A 12,017-nucleotide genomic window follows, 5' to 3' on the forward strand; every position below is an offset into this window, starting at 1 on the left:
GACAGATTAAAGATTCTGCTAAGTGGGAGCTAACAATGTAGGATGAGTTGGATTCACTCGAGAATAATATAACTCGGGTGTGAACTCATTACCGGATGGAAAGAAGGCATTGCCAAACAAGTGGGTGTACCAGGTCAAAGAAGAACTTGATGGCAGCAAGAGGCACAAAGCAATGTTAGTAGTAAAAGGTTTTTAACAAAAGGAGGGAATTGACTACATTAAGACTTTCTCTCCGGTTGTGAAATTGACTACTATTACGCTAGTGTTGAGTATTGTTGCTGCTAAGAATTTACATATAGAGTGGTTAGATATAAAGACTGCATTCCTCCATGATAATTTAGAGTAGGATATCTATATGGTACAACCGGAAGGTTTTCAAGTTTCTGGAAAAGAAAATTATGTCTGCAAATTGAAGAAAAGTCTATATGGCTTGAAATAGGCTCTTAGATAGTGGTACAAGAAATTTGACACTCTTATATGTGGTAACTGGTTCACCGGAAGTGAGATGGATCACAAATGTTACTTCAAGAAATTTGATGACCGCTACATTATTTTGTTACCGTATGTGGATGATATGCTCATTGTGGGATCTAGTTTGAGGGAGATCAACATACTGAAGCAGCAATTGTCAAAAGAGTTTGAGGTAAAGGACTTGGGCACAACGAATCAGATTATTGGGATGATGATCACGCAGAATAGATCCAAAGGAATTGTAAGATTCTCTCAAGAAAAGTACATTGAGAACGTTCTGGACAAATTCCAAGTTTAGAATGCAAAGCCTAGAAGTACTCCTTTGGGAAGTCACTTCAAGCTCTTGAAGAAGCAATCGCCAAAGAAAGATGAAGAGCAGGAATGTATGGCTAAGGTGCCGTATGCGTTAGGTATTGGTAGTTTAATTTATGCTATGGTGTGTACTAGACTAGACATATCTAACACTGTGGGAGTTGTGAGCAAACACATGGCTAATCTAGGAATAAAGCATTGGGAAGCCGTAAAGTGGTTATTAAAATACTTGAGAAGCACTTCAGATATGTCATTATATTTTATGAAAAAACGGTGTAAGTTTACAAGGCTTTGTTGATGCTGATCTTGGTGGTGACTTCAATAACGGGAAGAGCACATCGGGTTATGTTTTTACTTTAGGTGGCACTGCAATAAGTTGGATGTCTAGACTTCAAATGTGTGTGTCTCTCTCAACCACTGAAGCAAAGTATGTTGCTGTATCTGAAGCTAGTAAGGAGATGATTTGGTTGACAAATTTTTTGAAGGAGATAGGCAAGGAGTAGGATAGCAGTATTCTTTTCTGTGACTGTAAGAGTGCCATTTGTATTGCAAAAAATCCTTTATTTCATTCAAGCATAAAGCATGTTGAGTTGAAGTATAATCATATTCATGAGCTGATAGATGGTGTGACATTGTCATTGAAGAAGATTCTTGGTGCAGAAAATCCAATAGACATGTTAACAAAGGTTGTCACCATTGAGAAACTAAGTCTGTTCATTGCCTCGGTTAGCCTCCATGGTTAGTGATGCGGGGCCGCCGCACTAGGACAATTTGAGTTACAAAGGTGAGTGAAGATTGTGAAAGATTATTGTTGTTTTGAAGATTAGCCTCCAAGTGGGAGATTAATCAATTTGTGGAGTCCGATAGAAAAAAGTAATAGTAAGCGTAGAACTTTTTCATGGCATACTCGTAAATATTAAGCGCAGAGCTTTTACATGGCATACTTGTAATTTTCGTTATAATTATATATGCCCCAAATTCCTACTATATATTGGGGCAATATCTTCTGTATTTGTACTGAAACCGATAGTGAAGAGATTATCTAGTTCGGCATCGTGATTTTTTCCCCTTTTGATTTGGAGAGGGTTTTTCTACATAAAATATTCGCTTGTTTTCTTCTCTAGTTTTTTCTTTAATTCAAAGATTCGCGTTCCTAACAATATCATATTTGAATAAATAAAAAGATGAGAATAATGTTAAAAGGTGGGCCACATAAGGGGCAATATGTACAAAACATTACGATAGGGAGTGTTTAAGCCAAATACAAAGTGGAAAAAGCGCAGCCCTTTTATAAACAATACCATTTTTAGCTAATTACAACAAGTCATAAACATATTGCATTGGTACTAATTCAATTCTAAACTTTTTAGTTGGACCAATTTAGTCTTAAACCTTTTTGTGTTTGTGCCAATTGAGTTCATCCACACAATTTTCGCCAGAAATCGCAACGTGGACACCAATTGTCCCACGTGATACGGCCAACGCCGACATGGACCGCAATGACTTAACCATAAAAAAAGAAGAAGAGAGAACCATAAAATCTACGGTTTGGAAAGATCTTTCAAATTGATAAACCCCGGAAGGATCGGGGGTTGGCTTATGGGAGAGACAAGGCGGGCGGCAAAATCTAAAGTAAATCGATTTGGTATGAAAAACCCCGAGTGCCAAATCCACACGACAAGTTCACATTCATACGTTATACACAATGGAAACATTATTTGTAAGGACGATGAGTACACCGACAATTCTGACCCAAAGAAAAAAGCACACCGACAACACGTTACAAAAACACTAGTGAATTTGAAAAGCGACAAATACATGGTTTGGATTCGCGTAAGAGATGAAAACACATCAAGAGGAAGTACCCTTATTGCCGATACCACCTCTCGTGCGCTGTAGGGACAATAATGGAAGTCTCTTTTGAAGCGTCCATGGTTAAGATTAGTTGTAGATGACCATTCGACCTCTCCGTAATGAGGGCTTCTTTCCAAATTATGAAAAAAAAAGTTACAAAAATAGGCTAAAAAAAACATATTTACCGGTTTGGAGTCTACTCGGCGATCTTAATACCAATCGGGTCCCGCTCGGCAGCCTTACTATCGAGCGTGACCAGCTCGGCAATTACACAGCCAAGCAGGGGTCGCTCGGCAATTGGGCTGCCGAGTGGGCCGGCCACGTTGGGTCGCGCAAACGCCGAGCGGGAGCACGGTCTTTTTCGAAAAAAATTTCGTAATTTTTTTTACGTTTTTTGTAATATTTATTTTATTTATCATTTTTTTTCTTTTGAAGCTTATTTTTATAAAATAAGTATCAATAATTAATTAAGATATATAATTAATGAATAATTATGTATTTATGTAATTAATTAAGAATATTTATAAAATAAAAGTGCTGAGATATATGAAAAATATGTAATTTTCATAATAGATAACGATCGTTAACCGCAATTACATCTACGAACGATGTCGTCTTTCTACATTACCTCCTATTCCGCAATCGGGTTCTCTTCGGTGCTCGGCAGGTCTAGTATTGTACCGACGAGGACAAGGATTCGACCGAGTAGGATATGTAAATGATGAAGGCATATCTTGTGAAAATATGTTATGCTCAAACGGTGCATATCTTATTGTAGGAAAGTCTGGATAAAAAGGAGAGAAATCGGATTCATATGAAGCGGGAGAAGGAGTTGGAGTCTGCGGTTGTAGATTGTCAAGAAATGCAAAAGTAGATCCCTCGGGAAATGGAGCAAAGAACCGGGCGAATCCCGCATTGAAACCTGTCTAGCCTAACCCGGGAGTGAAACCCAGAGTGAAATCTGTCGTATGATACTCTAAGGTGTAAGGGACGACATCACCAACTAGATGAGCTCGATAAGTCCTCCGAGTTTGTTGAATAGGCTCGGGTGGGTCATCATAGTGAGGGCCAATGGGTACTGCTGTAGTTGCTGGTTGGGGTGGTGGTATCATTGTTAGCCGCATATCCTCATTCCGGGAGAATAGCATTGCCCGAATCAAGTTCACCTATGTGTAGCATCGCTCGTTGACATCTAAGGACTTCAATCGGATGTATCTGTGAAATATGACATGAACAGTTAGTTGCAATTTTGATAATGATGTTACAAAGGACAGATCAACTGCTAAATTCCTTAGTTACTTTAGCGTCCCATATAGCCCGAGATCTATGTCGGGCTTGCCCAATAAGTAGTGAACCATTCTCTAGGGCCGACTGAATGTGAGTACTCTGTGCCATATCTACATAATTGTAATATTATAACATTACAACAAATTCTCATATGTATTAATAATATGTAATAGATGAACCGAATAAATATCGCGCAATTGTGATATTATAACATTACAAAAAAATCATATATGCAATGTAAAAACTCGAAAAAAATGAACTTCATAAATATCAATCCAATAATGATATTATAACATTACAAAAAATTCATCAAACTAATTTACATAATTCATACAACTATGATCTACTCTTGGGGCCGATCTGTGTGCATAAGTTTTCTTGTTGTGCCATGATTTTCCATAGTGTGTGTAATGATTTCATGAAGTGCTACTGCTCGGTCTTCTCCAGTCCATCTCATTTCGTATCCGTGATGCACGGGGCCTTCCTTTCTTCCGAATACGACTCGGGTCCGGCACTAATAGCAGCTCGTCGGGTTCAAGCCGGTTATCAAGATGCCTTAACGGATGAAACATGTATTGATAGCACTGAAGAGTTTTATCTAATGTATACCATTCATCTACGTACGATTCGTAATTAATGCTATACGCTTGACATGCTGCAATTACGTGTGAATACGGAATTTTTAGCCCTTGAAATTTTTCACAAGTGCACATTCGCAAGTTTAGGTCCACTATGTGTTTGTGGGCCCCGAACTTCCTGGATCTGTCACATCCAGTTTTCACTTCGAAAATCCCGCTATCGTAGTCGAAACATGTTACTGCATGCCTATTTACTTTTTGACTATTGTGCTCGAGTGTGGCACCCGCAAATTGCCTATATTCCCACATATTGTCTTTCTACATCCTATACATTGTTCTTCTCATATCAAAATAGTGCACAAACCGATTAAATATCTTGTTCACCATGGTTACTATTGATAAACCACGAAAACCCTTTAGCATCCCGTTGAGTGATTCAACTTAATTTGTCATCGTCGATCCATATCTCCTCCTTTCATTATAAGCCTTTGTCTATTTTTCTCTTGGAATCTGATCGCACCGTGCGGCTATGGCTGGATCGAACTCCCTAATTTGGCTCATGATTTGATCGAACTTTCGCCGTTGGTTCGTGTAAGCTGTACATTACGACGATAATTAGTACTTTGTACTCAAATTTATGAACACGTATTTTCCTCAAATTTACAAATTCGAAAATTTACATGCCATCTCAACAAGTTTTTTGCCTTCAACATTTTTGAATTGTTTATTGTAGTTGATGACAACGTGCCGAATGCAATATCTATGGTGGCCATGTGGAGGACACCATTGTGCTGTCTCCATTGCTCGTTGAATCCCGATGTACCTGTTTGATATTACACAAATATCATCCCTCCTAGTGACATATCTCCACAACTGATTCATAAACCAAGTCTAATTGTCAACATTTTCTCGATGGACCACAACAAATGTCAAAGGGAAACTATGATGGTTGCCATCAAGTGGGGCGGCACAAAGGAACGTTCCTTGGTATTTTTCGTACAAAAAAGTACCATCAACAAATATCACAGGACGACAACTTGCGAAACCTTCAATTGTCTACTTGAAAGTCCAAAACATCCGGCTGAAAATCGTGCAACCCCGATCTAGGTTGATGTGATCATTGATCACGAAATGCGAACCTGGATTCTCGCTCGCTATTTCGATCACCCATATCTTCAACCTACCATATGACTTATCCCATCCTCCAAATTGTCCGGCAATCGCCATTTGTTTGGCCTTCCAGGTTTTATGGTAAGTAGGTTTGAAGTGCAACTTGTCTTGAATCTCCGCCATCAATGGTTTGATTTTGATATCCGGTTGGACGGGGACCATTGTTTCTATCTAGCTGCAGAGGTACTTTTGAATAAGGTGCCGATGATCCCGTGACATTTGCAGATTACTGCATGTATGTGGTCCATTGTACTTAATTATTTTCCAAACATGCCACTAGATTTAGCAATTGCGCGGAACCTCCAACCACACGGTTCATTTGGATTGGCATACTTTTTCACATATTCTGTTTTCTTTGTTAAATCACCGTAAAAATTTTGATTTTTTCTCGGAGAGTACTCTTTCATAGCCAACTATACCGCGTCACGTGATGGAAACAATATGCCAACATCAAATTCTTTTGATGGATCAAATAACATAAAGCCCGGCTTGGTTCTTGTATCGTCCTGCATCATGTCAAAGTCTATCTCTCAATAAGGCGGTGGATGTACCAACGGCAAAATGGGATTACTGCAATGGGTATTGTAATAAGCCCGCATATTGTCACATCCGCCATCTTCTTCATCGCTGTCATCAATGTCCATCCAAGGATCATTTTCTTGTTCACCATCATCATCATCATCATTATCATCGAACTACACGTACCGATTATGTAGACCATCGTCATCTTCACAAACATTCGAACATTCCCCAACATAATCATCTCTCATTTGGTGTTCACCTACAATTGTATAAAAGTGTAAAAACCCCATAGCACCCGCTTGAAGTGCAAATTGTTGGATCATCCTAACTATAGCATCATCATGCACCTCCGTAATGTCATATGTAAAACAATCGTGTGCTACAACCGGATATCTATACACCATTGTTTGAATATACTGGTTTTTTGTTATATTCAACGCACTCTCAATCGAACCGCGTAATTTTTCAAATGTCGATATGTTTGCAAACCCGAACATGGTAGATTGTTCGCCTTCGTAATCAATTCCATATTCAGTTCATACTATTATACCTCCTAGTACACAATCACAAAAGATGTATACGACATTACGCTTAATAAATAAATTAAAAATTATTTCGCACCTACAATTTAGTAAATATTGTCATGTATATATTAACAAATTAACATTATAACTATCAATATCAAATGAAATAAATATCCTAGTATAGCCTTAAGAGCTTAGAGAAATTTTTTTGAAATTTTTACTATTTTTTTGGGAGACAATTTGTCGGAAGGGCAAAAACGTCATTTTATTTAAAGTCGCCTAGCAAAATACCCAAAATAGTCCATGCTCAGTTGATTGTGGCCATTTCCTATTTTTTTGAGATTTTTTTTTGGAAATTTTTACTTTTTTTTTAGAGAATTTGCTAGAAGGGTAAAATCGTCATTTTTTAAAAGTCGCTCGGCAAAATACTCAAAATCGTCCATGACTAGTTGATTGTGGCCATTTCCTATTTTTTGAGATTTTTACTATTTTTTGAAAGATAATTTGTTAGAAGGGCAAAATCGTAATTTTTTAAAAGTCGCCGGACAAAAAATCCAAAATCATCCATGGCCGATTAATTGTGGTCATTTCCTATTTTTTGGGATTTTTACAATTTCTTTGGGAGACAATTTGCTAGAAGAGCAAAATTGTCATTTTTTAAAAGTCGCCGGCCAAATTATCCAGAATCATCCATGTCCAGTTGATTGTGGCCATTTCTTTTTTTTTTTTTTACTATTTTTGTGGGAGACAATTTGCTAGAAGGGCAAAATTATCATTTTTTTAGAGTCGCTGGCCAATATAAAGCAAAATAGTCTATGGCCGATTGATTGTGGCAATTTCCTATTTTTTCGGATTTTTTACAAATTTTTCTTCATTTTTTTTAAGTTTCTATGATTTTTCTATATTTTTACTCAATTTTCTAGTTTCTATTTTTTCTAATATTAGAATTTTGAAATTATTAAAAACATATTTTTCGAATCGGGCCAAACCCCGCCCCCGCTTCTCGGGCCATCCGATCACCGTTTTTTTTATTTTCCCAAAAAATTATTTTAAACTCCTAAAATTATTTTTAATATTTTGAAAATCATCAAAATGAATATGGACATAATTGCAAAAATGAGTCTCAAAAAATTTATTTTTACGAGATTAGGGTGATTTTTTATATTTACCTAAATTCGTAAATATTATAACTATTGAAGGTATAAATAATAACAAATTATAAGTAACATAATAACCAAATAAATAAAACTATACTTACGAAATTGTAAAAAATAATTATAACGAAATTTACCTCAAACTATCGAGGGTAAGCACATGCCGAATGAAGAGCTCAAACCGTCAAGAGAAAGCACCGAGTAAGGAGGCCGGTTTTGCTTTTGTCTCAACTTCTGTAAAAGAAAAAAGTCCCAATTTAATTTAAACATGATGAAAATATTAACAATAAAATAAAAACACTAACAACCTATAATAATATCAATAAAGGCACTTGAGCTGAGGGGGATCTCATTCAAAGAGCAAATGAGGCCGATGAACAGCAAGAGCGAGAAAAATTGAATGACAGTAATGAAGGGGCATATGAGAGAGAGGGCGTTTTGAGGCGAGACGAGGGAGAATTTTTTGAAGAAAACTTCGTAAGCTGAGTGAGGGAGAATGGGATAAAAATTTTCGAAAGTGCGAGAGGAGGGAGGGCTATGAGAGTGCGAGAAGAGGGAGAGTTGTGAGAATTTATTTTTGAGAGGAGAGACTTTGGCTCTGCTTTAAACAAGGTTGAAGGTTCTATCTCGTGAAGGTGCTGTAGCACCTTTGTAGGCGCTATCAGCGAGGCAGTCATGCTGCCGAGCGGGTGGGACCTCCCCCACGCTGCGCTGTCAGCCTCAGCCGCTCGGCACTGTCAAGGTTTTTGATAACTTGTTTTTCTATATTATAATAAGTGATTGAACTTTCCCCATTAAAGTTGAACGGAGGAAACGGTGAGTGGACAGAGTCTGAGAAGACTGGGTGACGCAGCCCGAAGTTGCGGGGACGTTTCGTCCGCTTTCCCAACTCCGATAAAAATGAACAAATGCAGAGATAGGCAGACAAATGTATCCTCCCCTAGCCCAACCTCCGTAACTTCACTCATCCCCACCAATATCATGACCTCACTCCGCATCCCTGTCCCCTCCGCCTCCCTCCCCTCTCCCCCGCCTCCGCCCTCCCACCACCGCCTCCGCCTCCGCCTCTTCTCCTCCTGCCCCCGCTCCCGCACTCCCCTACTGCTGGCGATGGCATCCTCTTCTCCCCCACAACTACCGGAGCTCAGGCAGGGGATTGCTGACTTCTACGACCAGTCCTCCGGCTCGTGGGAGCAGATGTGGGGCGACCACATGCACCACGGCTTCTACGACTCCGACGCCGACGACGTCTCCCTCTCCCTATCCAACCACCGTTCCGCCCAGACCCGCATGATTGAAGAGTCCCTCCGCTTCGCCTCCCTTCTCGATCCTGGTGAGTCTCCAAGACCGCTTTTTTTTTTTAATCTTTCATGGACGGATGTCCACGTTTCCAGTTGCCTGGCTCATCTCCCCATCGCAGCATCACCCTAACACCAGTAAGATTTGATTGATTCAATGTGGTAAAGCACGCTTCGCTGCTGTTTTCCGGCCACGGCCACCGTATCTCTGGGCTTGATGTCCCTTACAAAGTTCTTTCTGACTTTGAATCTGTGTGTACGCCCTCCGTGATGATGAGGACGAGATTATGCGAATGGGAGAGACCCCGTGGTTTTGATCCCTCCTCCTCTGCCTTTCGTGCTAGAATCCAAGAGACCGAAGCGAATCGTGGATGTGGGATGTGGAATAGGAGGGAGCTCCAGATACCTGGCCCGGAAATTCGGAGCCCAATGCCGCGGCATCACCTTGAGTCCTGTCCAAGCCCAAAGGGCCAACGCTCTCGCCACCTCCCAGGGCCTCTCCAACCAGGTGTCCGTCCTTCCTTTTCCTTTTGCTTTTCCTATTCCTTTTCCTTTCCTTTCTCCGATCAATATTGTCTCATTGGAAAGCAGCAAGTAGTAACCCTTACAAGCCTATATCCAATCCAGGTTTCTTTCCAAGTTGCAGATGCTTTGCAGCAGCCCTTTCCTGATGCTGAGTTCGACCTCGTTTGGTCCATGGAGAGCGGTGAACACATGCCTGACAAGCCTAAGGTCCTCCCTCTATTCTATCCTATGCAATCTGATCTTTCCCTTCACTTTTACTTGTATATTTATAATTTGCAGTTTGTGAAAGAGCTGGCTCGAGTTGCGGCCCCAGGAGCCACGATCATCATCGTCACCTGGTGTCACAGGGATCTCTCAGCCTCTGAAGACTCGCTGAACCCCTGGGAGAATGAGCTCCTCCAAAAGATCTGTGATGCTTATTTCCTTCCCTCTTGGTGTTCGGCTGGTGACTATGTCCACCTATTGCGCTCCCTTTCCCTCCAGGTAACTTTAGTGGCTCGACTATCTCCATAATCGCTCATTCTGAGCGGCACCCGAAACTAGACAAGGGAAGTACTTGTCGGAGGATTTAAGGTGATTAACATAGAGTTCCTGCGCCATCCAGGACATTAAGGTAGCGGACTGGTCCCCAAATGTTGCGCCTTTCTGGCCAGCAGTGCTGCGCTCGGCATTGACGTGGAAAGGCCTCACATCGCTGCTCTTCAGTGGTGAGTCTCTTGCTTCCCCACAACTCACCAGCCATTATCCTGGTCTTATTACGCATGGAATGGAGGGGGCATCTAGTCCCATTAGTGTGTTGGCGGCAAGGGTTATAATTCTCGAAACCATGCAGAGGACATTCAAAGTAATATATCTATTTTAGCTAGCTGAACAGAACATTTTTGGATCTGACTTTAGCATAAGATGGTGCCAAGCTACGGCAGACTCTTCCTTTTCTTATTCTGATAGAGAGAGAGAGAGAGAGAGAGAGAGAGAGAGAGAGAGAGAGAGAGAGAGAGAGAGAGAGAGGGGCAAACTATGGAACTGAGGGCATTGTGCATTGATTTGAACAGGATTCAAGACCATCAAGGGAGCACTGGCAGTGCCACTGATGATTGAGGGATACAAGAAGGGACTCATCAAGTTCACCATCATTACATGTCGAAAGCCCGAACAAGCTCCAGACGTGTAGACGAAATAAATGTCTAGAGTTAGTCTTCTGAACCTCGCATCATGATCATCGCGCCACTGTTGGCTTACTGAAACTCTGTCGTTGTAGCTACCTTGTGCTGAATAAAGATCAGGTGCCGCCTCCTTTTTTGTCCCTGGTTGTCTACACATTGGTGCCTCTCCAGTGCAATTATTCAAATTTGTTGCGATTGTAGAGATTCACATCTCTCCCAGCATGTTCGATATTTCCTTTTGCTTGTCGTATAAGCGCATGTCCTTTGGAGGTCGTTGCCACAAGAAAAGAAAACCAGAGGAAGAGAAGGAAAAGAAAAAGATGACCACTAAGTCAGAATTCACGATGCTTGAGGTGAGGGTGGCGATTGCCCTTCTTGTAATTTCGACTCCTATTATTCCGTGAAAATAAATAAAGAAAAGATATTTTCATTATATACGGAAGTATATCCATATAAATTATTGTTAATTATAAAAATATATTTTTAAAATCATTCATTTTTCGCAAACAAAAATAATATTTATTGCATTTAATAGGTGACTAACCACGAATGCATTGCAGTTGAATTTGATTAATATGGATGGCATATACTTATAGGGTGTATATGTGACTGAATCGGGGAACCACGGCCTTGTTTTTGCTAGGCCTGAATCCTAAACCCCAATTCTAAAAATAAAAAATTAAATTTTGTTTGGAATTTTTTTCTTGTCTAAAAAAAAACCAAACTTTATGTCTGTCTTGGACTTTTTTTTATGTAAAAAAATCACCAATTTTAACTCTAGTCCCAAATTTATCCCGAACTTCCTTTATTAAAAAAACCACAAACTTTCAATCTAGTTTCAAATTTGCTCGTTAACTCTCCATCCGACCCATGAAAAAAACTCTCCATCCAAAAATATTTCCACGTCGAAAATAAATCCATATCGGTTAGGTCACGTGAAAGATTATCTTCAATCTAAAACATTCTCTAAAATAAAAATAAAAAAATTAGTGACAACTAACAATGATTTTTGAATGGAGGGTAGAAAGGACAGATTTGAGACTACAATTAAAGTTGAGATGTTTTAGATAAAAGAAAAGTGGGACAAATTTGGACTAGACCTAAAGTTGATTTTTTTTTAGACATAAAAAGTTTGAGATAGAATTAAATGGGATAATAA

The 12,017-nt window shown here is 39.8% G+C and overlaps 1 protein-coding gene across 1 annotated transcript; it reads left to right on the forward strand.

The window, feature by feature from the left end:
* Positions 1 to 8,835: 8,835 nt before the first annotated feature.
* Positions 8,836 to 10,988, forward strand: LOC115728394 (probable tocopherol O-methyltransferase, chloroplastic). Its single transcript, XM_030658728.2, has 6 exons — positions 8,836 to 9,205; positions 9,515 to 9,678; positions 9,798 to 9,902; positions 9,975 to 10,178; positions 10,300 to 10,402; positions 10,748 to 10,988. The coding sequence occupies exons 1-6, from the start codon at positions 8,854 to 8,856 to the stop codon at positions 10,864 to 10,866; spliced, it is 1,047 nt and encodes a 348-aa protein (XP_030514588.1). The 5' UTR covers positions 8,836 to 8,853; the 3' UTR covers positions 10,867 to 10,988.
* The last annotated feature ends 1,029 nt before the right edge of the window (positions 10,989 to 12,017 follow it).

Source organism: Rhodamnia argentea, chromosome 7 (assembly GCF_020921035.1).
Source record: "Rhodamnia argentea isolate NSW1041297 chromosome 7, ASM2092103v1, whole genome shotgun sequence".
In the NCBI taxonomy this organism is placed as follows: domain Eukaryota; kingdom Viridiplantae; phylum Streptophyta; class Magnoliopsida; order Myrtales; family Myrtaceae; genus Rhodamnia; species Rhodamnia argentea.

Excerpts from the sequence above, each read along its gene's own strand:
- LOC115728394 (XM_030658728.2), top strand. The coding sequence starts at position 8,854 with ATGACCTCACTCCGCATCCCTGTCCCCTCCGCCTCCCTCCCCTCTCCC. Across the intron at positions 9,206-9,514 it reads CGCCTCCCTTCTCGATCCTG|AATCCAAGAGACCGAAGCGA; the intron begins GTGAGTCTCCAA and ends CTTTCGTGCTAG. Across the intron at positions 10,179-10,299 it reads TGCGCTCCCTTTCCCTCCAG|GACATTAAGGTAGCGGACTG; the intron begins GTAACTTTAGTG and ends TGCGCCATCCAG.